We start from the raw sequence: 19327 nt of genomic DNA on the forward strand, positions 1-19327 counted from the left end.
AACCATTGCAGGTGCCAGAGAACACAGCTAGTGTTGACATGGTTACATTAGGCATAAATCTGACATATGTATATACACAACACTACCTCTTCCACAAAAGCCGCATCACCTGTACCAGGGACCCATTTCGATGCCTCTTTTAGACACTGCCAGTGCCTCACCAGCAGGACCCAGCTCACTGAAAGCCCTACCTTTAGTAATGTCTGTATAGTAGATGTGAAAACTGCACCACCTTCGACGAACAACATTGGCATCCCACTGAATCATGCAGTAATGATACTCCATGTGTGTCAACACTCTGCTGGTTCATGGTATGAGTGGAATTCTACTCTCTCTGTCCATATGGAACATATCAGTCCTATTCCACAGGAACTGTCATTTCTACATTTCTGCATGGCAGAGTAGACCGTAATATTGCCCCTGAGTAGGACACACTAGGTGACCGGGAAGCCACTCCATGGTGGTTGCTCCACTCCTTTCCAATGCAATGTTCAAGGTCACCCCTAATGGCTTCAATGAGTGTGGCCATCTAGAATTGAAAATGGAAGAACCAATGTCCAATGATGACTCCGCAGAAATATGTAGCAGTTACAGGTACTTGGACAGTCCCCTAGAATCCAGAGAGGTCTAATAGATGTTTAAAAGAGGGAAACACGCTCCCACTCAATCTGAAGAGCTCCTTTAATCTGCTGGGTACCAGATGCACAAACAGTCACAAGCAAGAGTATGCACGTAATGTTTCTCAGTGTCTCAGTCCTAGTGATAGTTGAGTCCTTCCCCAGGCCATCTACAAGACTGAAAAGCTTTGAGCATACCACACCATATCCTTTAAGATAGCCATAGCAAAGAATGGATATTCCAAGTCTTTTTTTTTTTTCATCCCATAGGTTGTTTTGTGTTTTATCTTTGCTTGACCCCTTGCACTGGCTCAGTCACTGGCTCTTTAAGAAGTTCTGTTATGGGTGCAAGACGTGGGCTTTAAGCAGTGCCTGGCATGGCACATTGGGTTAATAAATACCTCTTGCTCTCATACATATAGTAAATACAACAAATGAAGAAAAAGGATCAGGGACTACCTTGCTTTTGTGGTTGTTTCAATGTTCTACGATTTGCGATTTCGGACTTGAAAGCGAATATTGTATTTTTTGTATGGCAGTCTGCCGCTTAAAATACTGATATGACCCCGTACATGATGACATTGAATATGATTTCCTCATGAACTGCTTTCCTGCTGTGGAACAGCTCTAGCCCAATCAATGTGTAATTTGTGAATTATGCTTCTGTTTTTTTGAACTGCTTGAGTGGCAGATGGCCGAGTCCTTAGTTTGAGGTCAAAGTGGCAAAGTGTCCACTTATTTACTTGCATAGATTATGACTGGCAGGCAGCAGTGAAAGTCAGTTGGTGAACGAAAGTCTGCAGGTAGCTGACATGTCAGCATGAATGCCAAGTACAAGTAAATTGTCACAAGATTAGATTGACCTTAGCTAAGGTGATGCGAGAGCCTGGCAAGAGCTCTTGCTTTGGAGGCAAACTATTGTAGGCACTGACATAATATGGGACAACTTGAAGTGATGAATGTTCACAGGTATAGGCAAGGGAAGAAATGTGCCACAGTATACATGTGTATACAAATATACGCGTCTTTCTTTGGTCCTTTGTTGAAAATAACATGTTGGGCTTGATGTACTTATAGCTGAATTGGGCCGTTAGCAAATACAAAAAAGCATTTTCTAATGCATTAAACCCAACTTGCAATTCGGCAACACATTACCAAATTGCAATTTGGGTTTGTGACCTAACAACGATTCAGTATTTGGGAGGGAAGTGTTTAGGGCATCACGGCCTTCTGTGAAAAATAAAAATGAAACATTTTATTTTTAATTTTTAAATGCATCCCATTTTCATTTAAGGAAAATGGGCTGCATTTTTTAAAAAAGTATTGATTTATTTGAAAGTAATCACAGACATGGTGATCTACTGACCCCACTAGGGGACCATCCCTGTTATGACAGCGAATCTTAGTAGATGACAAATTGCTAACTACCCCATTGATATTCATGAGGTAGGTAGAATTGTGAACCACTATGAATTGATAATTTACAAAACGTCCTATTAGTACATACTACATTTTGAGGATTACCACAATGGATGCAAAAATACTGGTCGCAAATTGCAACCAGTTATATGTGCATCTAATCTATAGTATCAATCTGTGACATGCATGCACCATGGGCGTGTTAATGGAAGTAATCACATGGTTTTTCAGCTCTCGGGAAAGCTGCACCTTGAAGATGTGAAAGCTATAAAAACACAGGGACTCATTTATGAGGCTGTGCGTCACTTTTACACCGCTGGTGCGTTACTTTTTGTGACGCACCAGTGGCGTAAAAAATGCGCATTGTTGCGCCATATTTACAAAGTGACGCATCTAGGTAGATGTGTCACTTTGTAAACCCCTGCGCCAGGTATAATGTATGCAAGGGGGCGTATGGACGCAAGAAAGGTTCGTAGAAGTAATGCAATGAAATCTATGCGATTTCACTGCGCCACTTCTAGGACACAAATGCGTCAATTTCTTACGCCTGCCTCACAGCAGGCGTAAGACTGAGGCAGGCCCTTTCACATGGGGCTTTCCCCATGTGAAAGGATACAATGCTGGAGTTGCGTCACTTTTGTGACACACTCCAGCAATACGCCACTTTTGCGCCATACAGATACGTCAGAAATACTGACGTATCTGTAACTCCTTGCACAATGATGCGTCATACTGTCAATATGACGCATCATTGGTGGTGCAAGGAGGGTGCAGTGAAAAGTGATGCATCGCTGTTTTCACGCAGCGATGCGTCACTTTTTATAAATGAGGCCCACAATTTTTAACAAGGAGACAACTGGATACATAAGCATCGTAGAGAAACAGAATCTGATATCCACAATCCCTTCTGTGCAATACATTTTGACTCAAAATACATCAGCTTTAGTTAAATGACAATTTTGAGGAGAAATTATATTGTGCATGGTTCTAAGTCGACGCAACTATTTACAATTAATTTCGAAAAGGGCATTAGAAAAGCACATTGCCGAGGCAAACATAGAAAATAGTACAGTGACAAAGCTAGAAAAAGTTCGGTGGTGGTTTATATGTACACATGTTGCTCATCGAAAATAAATCAATGTTTTCATTACCAAAGACAGAAAGAGTAAACTGTCTTACAGTACTAATAATGAAAATATGAAAATATATATTTCTACTGGTGATTTCTAACTTTTATGGTACATTTTATTATTTTAATTCCATTTGTTTTTGGTTACAGATTAATGCATTAGGTTCGATTAAATCATATAAAGTTTGAAAGTGACAAGGACAACAGCAAACCCGCATTAAGTCTGCATATATTTTGAATAATTTCACCTACCAAGAGCTGTCCAGCAAAGCAGATAAAAAGGATGAAGGAAAGCAAGAGAAACGCAGCCCCGAAGGAGATTCCAAGAATAGATGTTCTGGAATTAAAATAAAACAGGCTTGTTAGATTGAGTAATGAAGAAACATTTCACACATCTTTGTTATGCATATTCAGTGGGTGAACTCTAGCTCCTATTAACATAAGAGCGTCAGGGTATCTGCATTTCAAAATACACATTCACAGAAATCCAACTTCTTTTGCAGGTCATAAAATAGAATCCTCTGCTATACAGAGTTCCCTTTGTCATTCGTCCTAAACATTTTAACTTTATTTTATTTTCATTTACATATTTTTTCTATAATCTTTCTTCACCTGCATTAATTAGTGTGTTTTGCACAGAACTATAACTACATATGTCAGAAGTGTTTAATACAATACTATGAAGGTCAACCGAAGCAGAGAGGGAAAGAAGTAGTGTTTGCTGAACGGGAGTTGCCATAGAACGTAGTGTGAACAACAAACATCTAAAATACACAGAGCATTGCTTAATTTCTGAAAAATTAAGTGCCAGGGCCCTCATCAGGAGGCTGCTGCTGCCTCCACCACCCATTGCCCCTCCTAGAGCTACAAATGACTGTACCAAACCAGCTACTAACCATCACACTCCTACAAGTGTGGCAGTTCAGACTATTCCAGACCGCCAAAAATGTTGGATTAGCAAGATTGCAGGTATTAGTCAATTCAATTCAATTTCAAAAGCTTTATTCGAATTGCACAGACAAATTCATAAAAGCGTACAGATAAAAATCACATTTAGGAACAACAAGTCTAATAAAGCTTAAATACCTTCATATTACATTACATAGTAGAGAAGTGTGGCTCAATGGTTAGAGCGGCAGACCCTGATGCAGTAGTCTGGCCGGGACCAGGGTTCGATTCCCGCCTCGGCGGGTCTCGCGCTCAATTTCCTCGGACCTGATCATTCTCGCCTCGGTGCCGAATCTAATCATGAGTCCCACTCTGCACCTCTGGGCAATAGCTTGCTTAATCTCTACAACAGCCCCAACAACGCTGAAGATGCCTGACTTCACCTTGGAGGTGCCCAGGAGTGGGCTCCTCACAGGGAAAGGCCAGGAAGGGTTCCTCGGCAGTATTCATAGAAGCGCCGAGATGCCTACTGTGGAAAAGTAAATTTTGCCATGTTCTGTGTCCCTACGTGTCATCCATCATATGTTATGTGTGCATGATTAAATATGCATATGCATTCCCCATGTTCGATTAATGACGCAATTACAGTTGTGTCCACCTCTAGTATGTCAGTTTCCAGTCCTCGTGAATACTACGAATATCAGGCCTATGTAAAGCTACGTTGCCACGTTTCTCAGTGTGCACGTTATTCTATTATAAAGTCCCCGTTTCTAGGCCTCAAAAGGGCCTGGACACCAGATTCAGCTCCTGTCTCCTGAAGCCTCGCTGAGGAGCGATACAGCCCCCACCTGTATCCTCGACCCTTCACTTACTTCCTGCCTCGCAGTGCCCGGCTCAGCCTGGCTCAGTCTCTGAGTCTGCCAAAAGTATGTTATAGTTCCAGTTATCAGTTCAGTCCTCCTTCTCTGCATTCCTAAGCTACTGAACTGCATCAATAGTTTCCGTCATTGTCTAGCCTTCACGTCTCCACGTTAGAGAAATACTGCATTTAATGGTCATTTAATATTCTTCATCACGCACTACATGTAGAATAATGCATGGTCCAGTCTTAGAATCAAGTTAGCCTTTCCTCTCCTGACTTCTAGTTTATATCAACATGTTCTCTAAACATCAGATACTAGATACTGTTTAGGTACATGTCGCCCTGACTCTCCAGACTTCAGTCTCTGCTCCTAGCACAGAGTTCATAGCCCCCAGCTTCTCCTAGTGATACGTCATTGCCAGTTTGCGCGCACCATCAGGTTAGAGGTCCCGGCTCCTTAGGTAGCCCCCTCCATGGTTTCCGCCCCATTCATGACATATTCTGTTACGTTTGCATCACATGTCTATGTATACGCCCAGTTACACCTACTTTCGCCCTTATCTTTCGCGACTGCTACGCGTCACGCCTTCTGCTCCACCCACTACTACGCCTACTGCAATGTAATGCTATGTGTTTGCGTTATGTATATATGCTCATGTATTGTTATTAAAAGTCAGCGCGCTCATCCCAGACCCAGCCCCAGCAGCTGCTGGGCCCTGTCATCCTATTCCTATGCAGGTTGTCCTGTTCCTGTCCTTATGCTGTATTAAACCTGCAAAACTCCTACTACCTCGAATCTTGACTCTTATTTATTGAGCTATCTGTTATGATATATGTCTAGTCAAAAAGAGAGGTATTATTTATTTATTTACCACATAATGGCGCCCGAATAGGGACTTGCCCTTTCCCCACGCGTCGGTGAAGCCACGCCGACCCCCTGACCCTCTGCAGTCGTGACGGAACTCTTCTGCGCACCGGCAGATATTTCTGCTTCAAGTATCCCTCAGGCCCACGGAGGAGACGGAGGAGGCGGTCCAGCATCCAAACGAGACGGTGGAGGAACGCGGCGAGTCCCGACCAGAGCCCAAGCCAAGAGTCCAAGGTCCGAGGTATCCGGAGGCCCACCCGTAACTGAAGTCCGAAGTTCGTCGTCCGTCGTCGTAGCAGTCCAGTCCAGTCCGAGGCTTTCCGTTCTTGCTGCCCGGTGAGTACCATTACTGGGGTAGTATCTAGACAGGGTCAATCTAAATTGACTCTGGTCCGTGGGTTGGTGGTACACAGACTCACAAACGAAGTGTTCACCTAGGTGGATACGGGTCTTGATGCGTCCCTTTATGGGACCGGTATGTTCCGTACTGTTTCAGCAGTGCATCCAGTAACTCTAGTCTGTTCCGTTCTCGAGAAATTCTTGTGTTTCTGTTCTCAGTATTCCAGGTAATATTCTGTCCGAACTGTTATGTTATGATGTTGTTCAATGTATTTCCAATGTCGTGGTATGCCTGAATTGTTTTCCCAGTTGTTATTGTTTCTCGTGTATTGTATTGTGTTCCGATTCAAGTTTACAATGTCTCTCTTTTCGAGATTACGTCAGCTAAAAACTAGAAAGGGTTTGTTAGAAGAAGCAGTTCCTGTTCCGCCGAGGGACAGTCCAGGTCATTTTATGTATCAGAAGCATGGCATAAGCGCCATATTGTATCTAGATTTATGGGTAGAGTATACCAAACAGTTAGAAGAAAAGTATAGATGGCCCGTATCGGGTACATGGGATGCCGAGTGCATCATGCGAGTAGAAGAAGCATTATGGAAAAAGAAAGCCAGACAGTCACAGAAAGATGCCATCGAGTTATGGCGTAAAGAATCTCATAAAAGAACTGAAAAGGAAATCAGAAAGTCAGAATTAAGTAGAGAATCCTTAGAACGAGCACAAGAAAAAGAACTAATCGAGATAGGTGAACAAGTCAAAGCCGAACAGTCAGACAGACAGAGGCATGCCCTTATTAGGGGTATGTATCCTCTCCTTGCCGAGGGTTTGCCAAAAGCGACCCCAGAGGCATCCAGTAATTTCCCGCCACCATTAGTTCCGACCAAGCTACGTCACAAACAGACCGCAGCTGATATTTTTATTTCGTCCTATTTGGACGACACAGTCCCAGAATATGCAAATCCTGTTCGCGCCCCGCCAGTCCCTGTAAATCAGGCACTTCCCGCTCCTCCAGACACCGGAGTACCTGTTACGGTACCCCCGGTCCAGTCTGCCATACAAGTCCAGCCTGCATTTCCATTTCCCACTCTGCCGGGACGAAGAGCCTCAGTAGACGACTCCAGTTTAGGGGCCGCAGGGGGAGGTACTCCTCAAACCCCGCCGCCACACAAGCGTTTAACGTTATCCGAATTACATGCACAAGCGTCACAGCGTACGCCCAGACATCAGACTGTAGCAGAAATAAGAAAATCCCTTGCCGAATGCGGCTATGATCCAGTCCCAGGCGAGGATAATATGGTTTTATATTCATTCCGCGTAAGAAAGGTGGCCGAGTATCTAGTCACCTTACCGAATATGAAAGAAGATCTAGACCGAATATATCGTTTCATCCGTACAGGGGATGATCCAGAAAGTATTAGCGAGGCCATGTCTCAAAGGAAAGCCGAGATCCAGCTCATGATATTAAAGTTTCTGATCAATTGTCTAATAAGAGAACAAGATTACCCGTCTAAAGATCCGGCAGAAATGAAAACCCTGACAAGGTGGAGTGATAATATAGCCGAGGGTAAACACAAGACCGTCGGTGCTATGGAGAGTATGTACAAGAAAATCCGTAGAGAAATAATAAAGATACACGAACAACGTAAAGCAGCACAAGTAAGCGAGAAAGAAAGTAACTCTGATACTGAAGAGGTAGAGGACGAGAATCCCGCCAGAATAGCGTATGTAGGAAAATCTAGACTTCCAGATCGCCATTTACGCCTAGAACACAAGTCTATTTTTCATTCTCCAGCACCAGAACAAGGTTCTCTAGAACAAGTGTTTCAAGCTACCGATCACATTTCGAAATCACGAATCGGTTACAGTGAGTTAAGTACCATGCATGAACAAGAACTAGCCCGATCAGCAGTCCGATGGATTACTGATTCTACCACTTTTCCAGACGAAATAGTGGCACAAATGTTTCTGAAAATGCCCCCAGCCGAACAACGACTGGCGGGTATGTATATGATTCAGCACCTCATTACTTTGTATGAGGGTCAACACTCTGATCCAGGCCCGTTACATGATATCCTGAACGAGTTACTCCAGTATAGATGGAAAGGTTTAGGTACCGATTTAATTAGTGTCATTCTAGAACAGCGCCACAAATATAGGACGTTTTTGAACCCGCATTTTGTTCATGCCTCACCTCCAGAAGGTAAACCATTTTACATGGAGAGACAGAATCCGTTACGAGAAGTCCACCCAGTTAAAGGAACGGGTGGCGAAATGCAGCGAGTGTTTGTATACACTCCGATTACAAAGATGGAACTCCTCGAGATGAAGAAATTAATTCCCTGTCATGACAAAGATCCAGCAGGGTTCCATAGAGAATTAAAAGACATGCTCCGTATGGGAGAATACACATACCCAGATATAATTAAAATGTTAAAGGTTCTGCTGCCCGCAGGGGTGTATGAAAAGCTCAAGGAAAAAGAATGGGAGGTGGGAGAGAAAAAGATCGATTGGGCAGTTCTAGAAGCCGAAGACAAGGCACGAGTACCAGGTACCGGCCTTGGAGATAAATGTAAAGAATTACCAGAATTATTGATACAAGTTTTACCCAGATTATTGACAACTAGAAAAGAAGACTGGGATGCAATCTCAGCCTGTAAACAGAAGCAAGATGAGGATATTAGTGATTTTTATTCTAGATTTGAAAAATGTTTCAGCATCAACAGTGGCCTCAAGACAAGTAGTGAGTCATACCCTCACCTTTTTGTTACCAAATTAGTCGAGAATTCAAGTCCACAAATTAAAAATCGAGTTTTGAAAGTCGAAAGTACCTGGCAAGCTAATACCCCGTCCCAGATGTTGCAAATGCTTCAGTATCACCAGAATAGAATCAGAGAAGAGCAAGAACACGAAAGAAAACGTATGAAAGACACGAAAATGAAAGTACTAGTTGCACAATCTGTTCCTCAAGACAGTCAGAAGAGGGGTCCGAATCAAGCCAGTCATCCTGCAGCTCCCGTTAAAGGGAACTGCAATTATTGTAAACAGCCAGGTCATTTCATAAATGAGTGTGCAGTTCTGAAACACAACATAGCTACTGGTAAGACTAAAGAAAGACCACGTCCGCCTAGACAAGGACAAGTTTCACAGATTCCTCAGCCACAGAATGCACCACAGACAGTTACCGCACCGCAGCCTATTGCTGCAACACAGCATGTTACATCGCAGATGTACCAGTATGCACAGTCTGAGTATCCAGAGTACTAGCAGTATTCATGAAACAGCCTAGAGAGGGAGGTAGGCTTGCCTCTCATCGAGATACCTGTAGATCAAGAAGGTCCCTATGTTCATAGTCAAGTATTAGGGAAAGACAGAAAGTTTTTGATTGATACAGGGGCAAGTAGGACCACAATTAGTCACGCCGAAGTTCCAGGGGCTCCGCTCTCAGGCTCAAGAAATGTTTCCCTTGGATTTTCAGGAAAACCTATCGTAAATGAGATTTCAAAGCCAGTTACTCTAGAAGTAGGTCCGTTGTCCCGCACTACTGATCTGTTACTTACTAAGTCATGTCCAGAAAACCTATTGGGCATTAAGACACTGAAAGAGTTAGGTGCAGTTATATGCTGTTCCCCAGAGGGAATACGATTGTTCCTACGTGACTTCAAGGGTCACTATGTATTACGAGATTTTGATTCAAGACTGTCTAATGTTCCGCAGCACTTATGGGCGCAAGATCCAACTGATGTAGGTTACATGCAAATCACACCCTATCGTGTGACTCTCAAGCCAGGTGTAGTGTTACCACGAATCAGACAGTACAGATTGCCACCTGAGGCTGTAGCAGCCTTATCCAAAATTATTGACGAGCTCATGGCTCAAGGAGTGGTTGTAGAAACTGACTCCAATGTATGTAATTCTCCGATCATTCCAGTCATGAAACGTACTGATCCAAATGCACCCCCAGTATATCGATTAGTGATTGACCTACGAGAGCTTAATAAATGTATTATTCCGCAGTACCCAGTTGTCCCAGACATCTCTTCCCTATTGACAGCCATTGATTCCGAAGCCACGTTCTTCACTGTCATAGACCTCAAGAACGCATTTTTCAGTGTTCCTATTCATCCAGACAGCCAGTTCCTTTTCGGATTTTGTTTAAATGGAAGGAGCTATATGTTCACACGAGCTCCTCAAGGTTTCACAGAAAGTCCTAGTATTTACAGTCAAGCACTCAAGAGACAACTAGACAACATTCACATGCCAACTGACACTGCCCTGCTCCAGTATGTCGATGATCTACTGATCACAGCCCGTTCTGAACGTGCTTGCGAGCGAGCATCCCTTACAGTCTTGTATTTCCTAGCCGAGATGGGGCACAAGGTGTCCCCTTCTAAGCTTCAATTCTGTGTCCAGCAAGTGGTATACTTAGGACACTTGCTGTCCAAGAGGGGTAGGCAGTTGACACCAGACCGTATCCAGTTAATAGCGAGTCTTCCTCAGCCCAAGACCCAGAAGGAGGTACGTGCTTTTATCGGCCTTACTTCTTACTGCAGACAATGGATTCCCCAGTATGCATTTCTAGCCAAACCACTGATACAGTTAACGACACAGGAGGCAGCCGTATCGACTGTCCTCCCTTGGACATCTGAACATACACTTAGTTTCAATGAGTTAAAGAAAGCCCTATGCCAAGCTCCAGTTCTAGCAACACCGAACTACAGTAAGCCTTTTACACTTTTCGTTACTGAACGTGAAGGTACAGCATTATCTGTTCTCACACAAGATCAAGCAGGACAATACAAGCCCTGTGCTTATTTTTCGAGCACATTAGATCCTGTAGCCCAGGCTCTGCCTGCGTGCCTCAAGTCAGTTGCAGCCACAGCCCTAGCTATCAGACAAAGTGATTCCATAGTCTTAGGACACTCCTTGACAGTACAAGTTCCACATTCTGTGGAAGTTCTTTTAAACCGAACACAAACTCAGCACTTGACAATTGCACGTTTAACAGGTTATGAATTGACACTGTTCCAGCCTCACATAGAAATCAGACGCTGCAACATTTTAAATCCTGCTACACTGTTACCATCAGTTACTTCGAATCCTGACCCACATGACTGTGTGGAAGTAGTTAACATTACGACAAAGCCAAGACAAGATCTGACAGATATTCCGTTACCAGACCCCGACCTGACACTTTATGTGGATGGTTCATGTATGAGAACAAGTACAGGAGAACTAGTCGCCGCGTATGCAGTGACTACTGACACCGAAGTTATTGAAACACACCGTATTGACACCCTGTCCGCTCAAGCAGCAGAGCTAGTTGCTCTGACACAAGCCTGTATACATGCCAAGAACCAGAAAGTTAATGTTTACACAGATTCACGTTACGCATTTGGAGTTGTACACGACTTCGGAGTGCTCTGGCAGGAGAGAGGTTTCATGACTTCTCATGGAACCAAGATTCAGCATGGTCTCCTTATTCAAGCTCTGTTAGATGCCATACACTTGCCGACATCTATTGCTATCATGAAGTGCAAAGCACATACGAAAGTTACTGACATTATTTCCCAAGGTAATGATCTAGCAGATCGCACAGCCAAGCTTACAGCACAGACTCTAGACATTCCAGTTAATCAGACACATACTCCAGATCCGACCACATGTATGACAGTTAAGGACCCTACACAAGATGTCATAGATATCCAGTTACATGCTACTCCTGAAGAAATCAAGAAATGGTCCGAACAAGGAGGGGTCCAGACAGATCAAGGATGGTTAACGAAGGGTAGAGCCACATGGTTTCTCCCCGACTCTATGGTTCAAGTTATTATTAATACCGCACATAGTCCAGCACATTTAGGAGAAAAAGCTATGTTAGACAGTATCCAGAACATTTGGTTCAACAAGCATTTACGAGCTGCAGCCAAGCAGAAAGTCCGTACCTGTATGATATGTTGTCAGTTTAATCCAGGTAAAAGTGTCCCGGTGGAACAAGGTGGATTCCATCCTCCTGACCACCCTTTCGAAGTCCTCCAGATGGATTATATTCAGATGGAGCGATGTCGAGGTTTCAAGTATGTCCTTGTAGTTGTATGCGCTTTGTCCAGGTGGACAGAAGCATATCCAGTTCCAGATTACACAGCCGCGACCACTGCCAAGCAGTTGGTTCGTGAGTTCTTCCCCCGTTATGGACTCCCTAGAGTCGTATATTCTGACAACGGCCAGCCATTCTCATCTGAACTCATGAAGCATGTTTCCCTTTTGCTAGGGTACCAGTGGAAGTTCCATTGTGTACGCCATCCTGAAGCAGCCGGTCTCGTAGAGAGACATAACCAGACCCTGAAAATCCGTATTGCAAAAGTGTGTAAAGAAAAAGGTGTGGACTGGCTAGTAGCTCTACCAGTCGCTTTATTTTATATGCGCATGGTCGCACATTCCAGATCAGGTCTGTCCCCGTATGAGGTCGTTTTCGGCCGCCCCCCTAATATGTGGGGTACTCCTAGACCCCGAAGTATTACCGATGTTTCAAGTAATATGCTGACAGATTACCTAGCTTCCTTGATGTCTGCCCTCAACTCATGTCGTTCACAGGTTGCTGCCGCATTTCCAGACAATACCGAGGTGGCACCGCATGAAATCGTTCCAGGATCCATGGTGATGGTCCGCAACTTTGACAGATCAAGTCCGCTGGAGCCTCGTTGGAAAGAGCCCCGACAGGTCCTCCTCACCACCCGTACAGCCGTGAAGTTGGAAGGACGCAAAGGCTGGGTACACCTTTCTCATGTCAAACTTTTTAATGGACTGAAACCCGTCTTAAAGAACATTTCCCAGGATTTGAAGGATTGCCAAAATATTGTTCTCAAGGACTGTCCCGCAAAAGACATTGCTACAACCCCTCCCCTGTTAGAGAAAACTCCACAACAGGAGTACAAGCTAAAACTCCGGTCTAGTAAAATAAGTCAGTCAGTTTGATTGTCTAAGTCCTCCCCTAGGTGAAACGGTTAGACTGTTTCTGACATGTATAAAATAGACCCCCATAGTGAGAGAGTTAGTCAAAACTCAATCCGATGTATCGTTTTTCTATGTTTCATATTGTTTTCCAGCCTTATGATTTCCTGCACCAGTTATGCATTTTACCTATGTTTCCCAGTTTCACATGTAAATAAGTCTGCTAATGCTACAGTAGAGCACACGTTTAGTGACCTGCCCCCTCATGAACTCTCTTACCGCCTCGCTATGCGAAATAACTCATTTATCCGCATGTTACATTACTCACACCAGTCCAGCAATACCACTAATTGTTGGGTGTGTGGTCGACTCCCCCCTTTCCAGACACCGAAGGGAGTTCTGCCACTTTTTCCTTATCCATTTTCACATAATGGTTCGTGTGGAGCATGGTCCACGTTAACGTCATCCTCAACAGATATGTCTTTTCTTAACAGTACATGTTTTCCAGACAAGCAAGGTCTTCCCCACAGAACAGGTTTAGATCTAGAAAATGAAGTATATAATCTAGGAAACTATTCTTCGAATTTCATGGTCCTGAATGTTCAGTCTGATACTACTCCAGACTTACCTGCTATTTTAGTACTACCAGTCAAAGGCGAATTATGTATCCGAAATTATGGTTCCGTACATGTAGGACATAGTGAATGTACTACTATTGTCAAGTATAGTGACAGTGGGAAATCAATTTTTAAAGCTTCACGTCATTCTTATTTTATTTGTGGTCAAACCGCATATGTTCGTCTGCCCCTCGATTGGGAGGGAACCTGTTACATTGCCTTCCTACTGCCACCAGTTTTCCTAGCCCCACCTGATTATCATAGAAACACACATCTAGTACACATTAGACATAGAAGGGAGTCCCCAATTGTCGATTATACTGAAACTGCTCTAGAACAGTATACAGATTTCAACAGAGGTTTCTTTTTCTTTATAGGACCTATCCAGAATAGTAAACTGATCCGTAGGTTAACCAGAACCCTCGAAGCTGTAGTAAATGAGACTGCCTCTGCTCTAGGTAACTTAACTGAAGAGCAATCTGCTATGAGATTTGTCGTTTTACAGAATCGTCTCGTCCTTGATGTCATACTGGCCGATAGGGGCGGGGCCTGTAGAGTCATCGGATCTAGTTGCTGCATTTTCATTCCAAATAACGCGCCGTCTGTTTATTCAGCTATAACCAGACTCCATAAAATTGCCCATCTGATACACCAAGATCCAGGCACCTGGACATGGTCCGGTTGGTTCTGGAATATAATTTCCGCCTGGGGATGGAAAGTCTTGTCCTTTTTAGGTATTTCAGTAGCGATCATATTCAGCTGCTGCCTCTGTATACAATGTGGCCCTGCGATTTGCGGCATTTGTGCTACCTCTTGTATTCCTAGTCCCAAGCCCCGTTCTACATCCCGTTCCAGGATAATTCGAGACGAGCAAATGATACTGTATGAAATGATAGACGGTATCATGAATATTGATGTTTCCTGATGGAAACGTAGTGACAAGGAGGGAATGTGGAAAAGTAAATTTTGCCATGTTCTGTGTCCCTACGTGTCATCCATCATATGTTATGTGTGCATGATTAAATATGCATATGCATTCCCCATGTTCGATTAATGACGCAATTACAGTTGTGTCCACCTCTAGTATGTCAGTTTCCAGTCCTCGTGAATACTACGAATATCAGGCCTATGTAAAGCTACGTTGCCACGTTTCTCAGTGTGCACGTTATTCTATTATAAAGTCCCCGTTTCTAGGCCTCAAAAGGGCCTGGACACCAGATTCAGCTCCTGTCTCCTGAAGCCTCGCTGAGGAGCGATACAGCCCCCACCTGTATCCTCGACCCTTCACTTACTTCCTGCCTCGCAGTGCCCGGCTCAGCCTGGCTCAGTCTCTGAGTCTGCCAAAAGTATGTTATAGTTCCAGTTATCAGTTCAGTCCTCCTTCTCTGCATTCCTAAGCTACTGAACTGCATCAATAGTTTCCGTCATTGTCTAGCCTTCACGTCTCCACGTTAGAGAAATACTGCATTTAATGGTCATTTAATATTCTTCATCACGCACTACATGTAGAATAATGCATGGTCCAGTCTTAGAATCAAGTTAGCCTTTCCTCTCCTGACTTCTAGTTTATATCAACATGTTCTCTAAACATCAGATACTAGATACTGTTTAGGTACATGTCGCCCTGACTCTCCAGACTTCAGTCTCTGCTCCTAGCACAGAGTTCATAGCCCCCAGCTTCTCCTAGTGATACGTCATTGCCAGTTTGCGCGCACCATCAGGTTAGAGGTCCCGGCTCCTTAGGTAGCCCCCTCCATGGTTTCCGCCCCATTCATGACATATTCTGTTACGTTTGCATCACATGTCTATGTATACGCCCAGTTACACCTACTTTCGCCCTTATCTTTCGCGACTGCTACGCGTCACGCCTTCTGCTCCACCCACTGCTACGCCTACTGCAATGTAATGCTATGTGTTTGCGTTATGTATATATGCTCATGTATTGTTATTAAAAGTCAGCGCGCTCATCCCAGACCCAGCCCCAGCAGCTGCTGGGCCCTGTCATCCTATTCCTATGCAGGTTGTCCTGTTCCTGTCCTTATGCTGTATTAAACCTGCAAAACTCCTACTACCTCGAATCTTGACTCTTATTTATTGAGCTATCTGTTATGATATATGTCTAGTCAAAAAGAGAGGTATTATTTATTTATTTACCACACTACGGGTAGTCGTGCGCTATACAAGTGCGTAATCATTTCAATCATTTAATTTCATACACATTTAAAAGGAAGTAAACAATCTGTTAAAACCTTTTAAAAAAATAAGAAGTATAATAAAATACCCATAGCTAATATAGAAATTCATTTTGGGTTGCAAACATTCCAACTACTAGGGGCGTAAAAGAAGAAAATTCAATTTACATCGTATTTCTATACCTCACGACTGCTCTCAGGAAGGAGGATACAGTACTAATGGTGCACTCATTATTTAAAATTCTTATTTTGTCAAATGCCCCTCTACATGACCTCAAGCCCCATGAAACAAGCAGAGGTTTCAGCAATTTCCTCCTTGGATGGCTATAAAAAGTGCAAAAAAAGAATACAATGTATATTTGACTGAAAAGACACATCATCGCAAGGACAAGTTCTTTTTTCCCTTGACCAGTCATTGCACTGTGGGAAGATAACAAGTCTATAAAAAATATCCACGCGAAAATAGGTCAGGAGCATACGGTGATAAGGGGGTTGTTCAACCAAAAGGTACAACTGAATGTCCTCATGGACTGTTATCAAGTCATGTTCCAAGACCGTCTTCTTAGATCTTACTTCCCGCCATCTTTTACTCTCAAGGTGTTGTAGAAGGGACTTTTTTAAGGCAGTTCTGGACACACTCTCCATACTGTCTGGGTTGGAGAAATATTCAGGATGTCCAATTTCATGCAACAAATCTTTAACATAAGTGAACCATTTGATGTTAGTAGCTCCATCACATGCCAAACAATCTTTTATTATCTCTCTATTCAGACTGGTACATGGATTAACCCACACATTATGCCATAATAAGACCTGGGCAGATTTAATAATGTCCGAAACATACCGGAGGGCCACTTCCGTGTGTATCACATAGGTTGCCATGCTCTTTGGGGCGGCCAGTAGGTACCGTAAGAATCGATTCTCAATACGTTGTATAACCTCCACTGGCTCAATCCCCCAGAGACCCGCCCCATATGTCCCAGTAGATACACATTTGGCCTTAAAAATCTGCAGCAACTCCCTTACTGGTCTGCCACCTAGTTTTTTGGCAAAATTTACCAGGGCACCAGAGGCTCGGTAAACGCCAGACCCCTGGCAGTTACCGCGGGTTTCCATGAGCCCTTTCTCTCAAAGTGTACACCCAGATAACAGAATCTATCCGCAAGCTCTACCCGCCTACCATCCAAAGAGATCAAACAGGGTGTTCTGCGTTTCTTGGGTCCGCAAGACATAGTATACGTCTTTGATACGTTTACGCGGAGACCCCTATTTTTCATAAATTCCGAAAAATTTTGCACCGCTTTTTGTAGGCCAACCTTAGTCTGGGAGAGAATTGCTGCGTCATCGGCGTAGAGAAGTATGGGATGGGCGTCCCTTTTACTGTGGGGTAATCATGATAGTCTTCAGTAAGGATGAATCCGACCTTGTTTAAATATAGAGTAAAGAGCAGGGGAGCAAGTATGCACCCCTGTCTTACTCCTCTGCAGATACGAAACAAGTCGGAACACTCCCCCATCCTAACATATCTAACACGTGCACCAGCCCCATTATACAGCTCTTTAATAAAAATGAGGATTTGATTGTCCAGGCCAATGTCCTTTAGAGATTGCCAAAGCATATTGTGGTCAACACAATCAAATGCAGAGCTGAGGTCTACAAATGTAATGAAGAGATTTCTTTTTTTGGCATGAATGTATTTGGATGTTATAAATGCTAAGTTGAGTCCCTGCTCGACTGTCCCTCTTCCTGTCCTAAACCCATATTGAAGGTTGGAGAGTATCTCTTGTTCTTCCAACCAGTCCTGTGTTCGGGCTAGAATGATCCTGCCTGCGACCTTCATAAGGCCATCAATTAGTGAAATTGGCCGGTAGCAGGCAGGATCATTCCTGTCCCCCTTTTTGTAAATCGGGACTACTACTGCCTCTGACCAAGTGGCAATAAAGCCAATTTTATTTGAGGAGTTCAATACTCCGGTAAGTACGGGTGCCCAAAGGTCAGGTACACTTTTAAAAATGTCAATTGGGACGCAGTCCGGCCCTGGAGCCTTACCCGCAGGACTTTCTGATAGAGCCTTAATCACTTCTTCCAGTTGAAACGGGATACCCAGAGGAAAAGAAGTACATGTTTCCTCAGCCATCAGTGGCACGGGCTCAGTTAGGGATCTTCCTGGAAGTTCTATTTCATTATACAGACCCTGGAAGTGGTTAACCCAGTCCTGTGAGGTAATGGCATTGTCTATCTGGGGGCCCTGGTGTGCTTGAAGAAATGGGGCATTGACGGCCTTCCAAAAGGCTGTGTTGTCTTTTAGCTCAGAAGCTACATGCAGGGCTGACCACGCCTGCGATTTGAGCTCTTTCTTCCTATTTGTTTAAGCGATACGGTATGTACGCCTTGCTAACTGGATGTTTTGTCTGGATTGTGGGGAAGAATGAAGAACTTTTTTCAGGGCAACAAGTGCCTTGGTACAGTTGCCATCAAACCAACCCTGGGACCCCTTAGGAAGATTACGTGGTGTTCTAGTCAACAGTTGTTTTATAGTTGAGCAAATTTTTGTAAATGATCCAACAATGGCATGGGAGTCCTCTTCAGGTGAGAGGCAGATTTTAATATCCTCGTACACATTTTTAACAAGTTTTTCTAGGAAATTCGTGGATATCACCTTTTCCCATTTGATGCAAAACCCTTTTTTTGCCTGAAGAATTGGATTTAAGTCATATTTGACATTATCTTTGCAGCTTAAGTCACCATCCTTAAGGTTGAATGTTACAGAAATAGGATAATGGTCGCTAAATCCACTAACAATAGTCTCCCATTTAGTCACCATGCCAGCATAGCGTGTCGGAAAAAGAATAAAATCAATGATTGAGTTAGCCCCCCTCCCATTGAAAGTTGGTCTAAATACTTTAGGAGGGCTACAGAGTTCATTTATAAAGGCAAGAGAAAATTGGGCTGATATGTTTTTTAACATATCCCCTAGCTTGGTGTGGGTAAAGTGACTCATGGCCCCCTGGTTATCGTCATCCATACCACACACACCCAATGTGCCTCGGGGGCACAGTGAACAATTAAAATCCCCTACCCACAACAGAACCATGTCTCCTGACATACGTTCTTCAATATTGATCAGGACCTTTAGGAGATTATTAATGACATGGTCTCTTTGTACGGGAGGGATATTATTGTAAAAATTTAGTAACACCAGATTTTGCAAATGACCCCAGGATGTAATTAAAATTTGGTAGTAATTATTATCAGTGAAAAATTTAACATTGGAGGGTCCAGTGGTAATTGACATATACGTACATAATCCGCCCTTGTGTCTTCCACTTAGACTAGGTGTAGCCGGAGTGAAAAAGGTTTTGTAACCCATCAAGTGTAGTTCTTTATTAGCCCATGTTTCTTGCAGGTATATTATGCCATGGCTCAAGGTCAGTGAATGCCAGTTTGGATC

The 19327-nt window shown here is 43.6% G+C and overlaps 1 protein-coding gene across 2 annotated transcripts in view; it reads right to left on the minus strand.

Moving 5' to 3' along the window:
- The window catches only part of ADCY2 (adenylate cyclase 2), a 1840236-nt gene that overhangs the window by 828510 nt on the left and 992399 nt on the right, over positions 1–19327 (minus strand). For both annotated transcript variants that reach the window (XM_078687629.1, XM_078687630.1), the window contains exon 12: positions 3418–3502. In XM_078687629.1, the coding sequence (XP_078543755.1) occupies positions 3418–3502 (85 nt within the window). The remainder of the gene's footprint in view (positions 1–3417; positions 3503–19327) is intronic.

Source organism: Lissotriton helveticus, chromosome 4_1 (genome assembly GCF_964261635.1).
Source record: "Lissotriton helveticus chromosome 4_1, aLisHel1.1, whole genome shotgun sequence".
In the NCBI taxonomy this organism is placed as follows: Eukaryota; Metazoa; Chordata; class Amphibia; order Caudata; family Salamandridae; genus Lissotriton; species Lissotriton helveticus.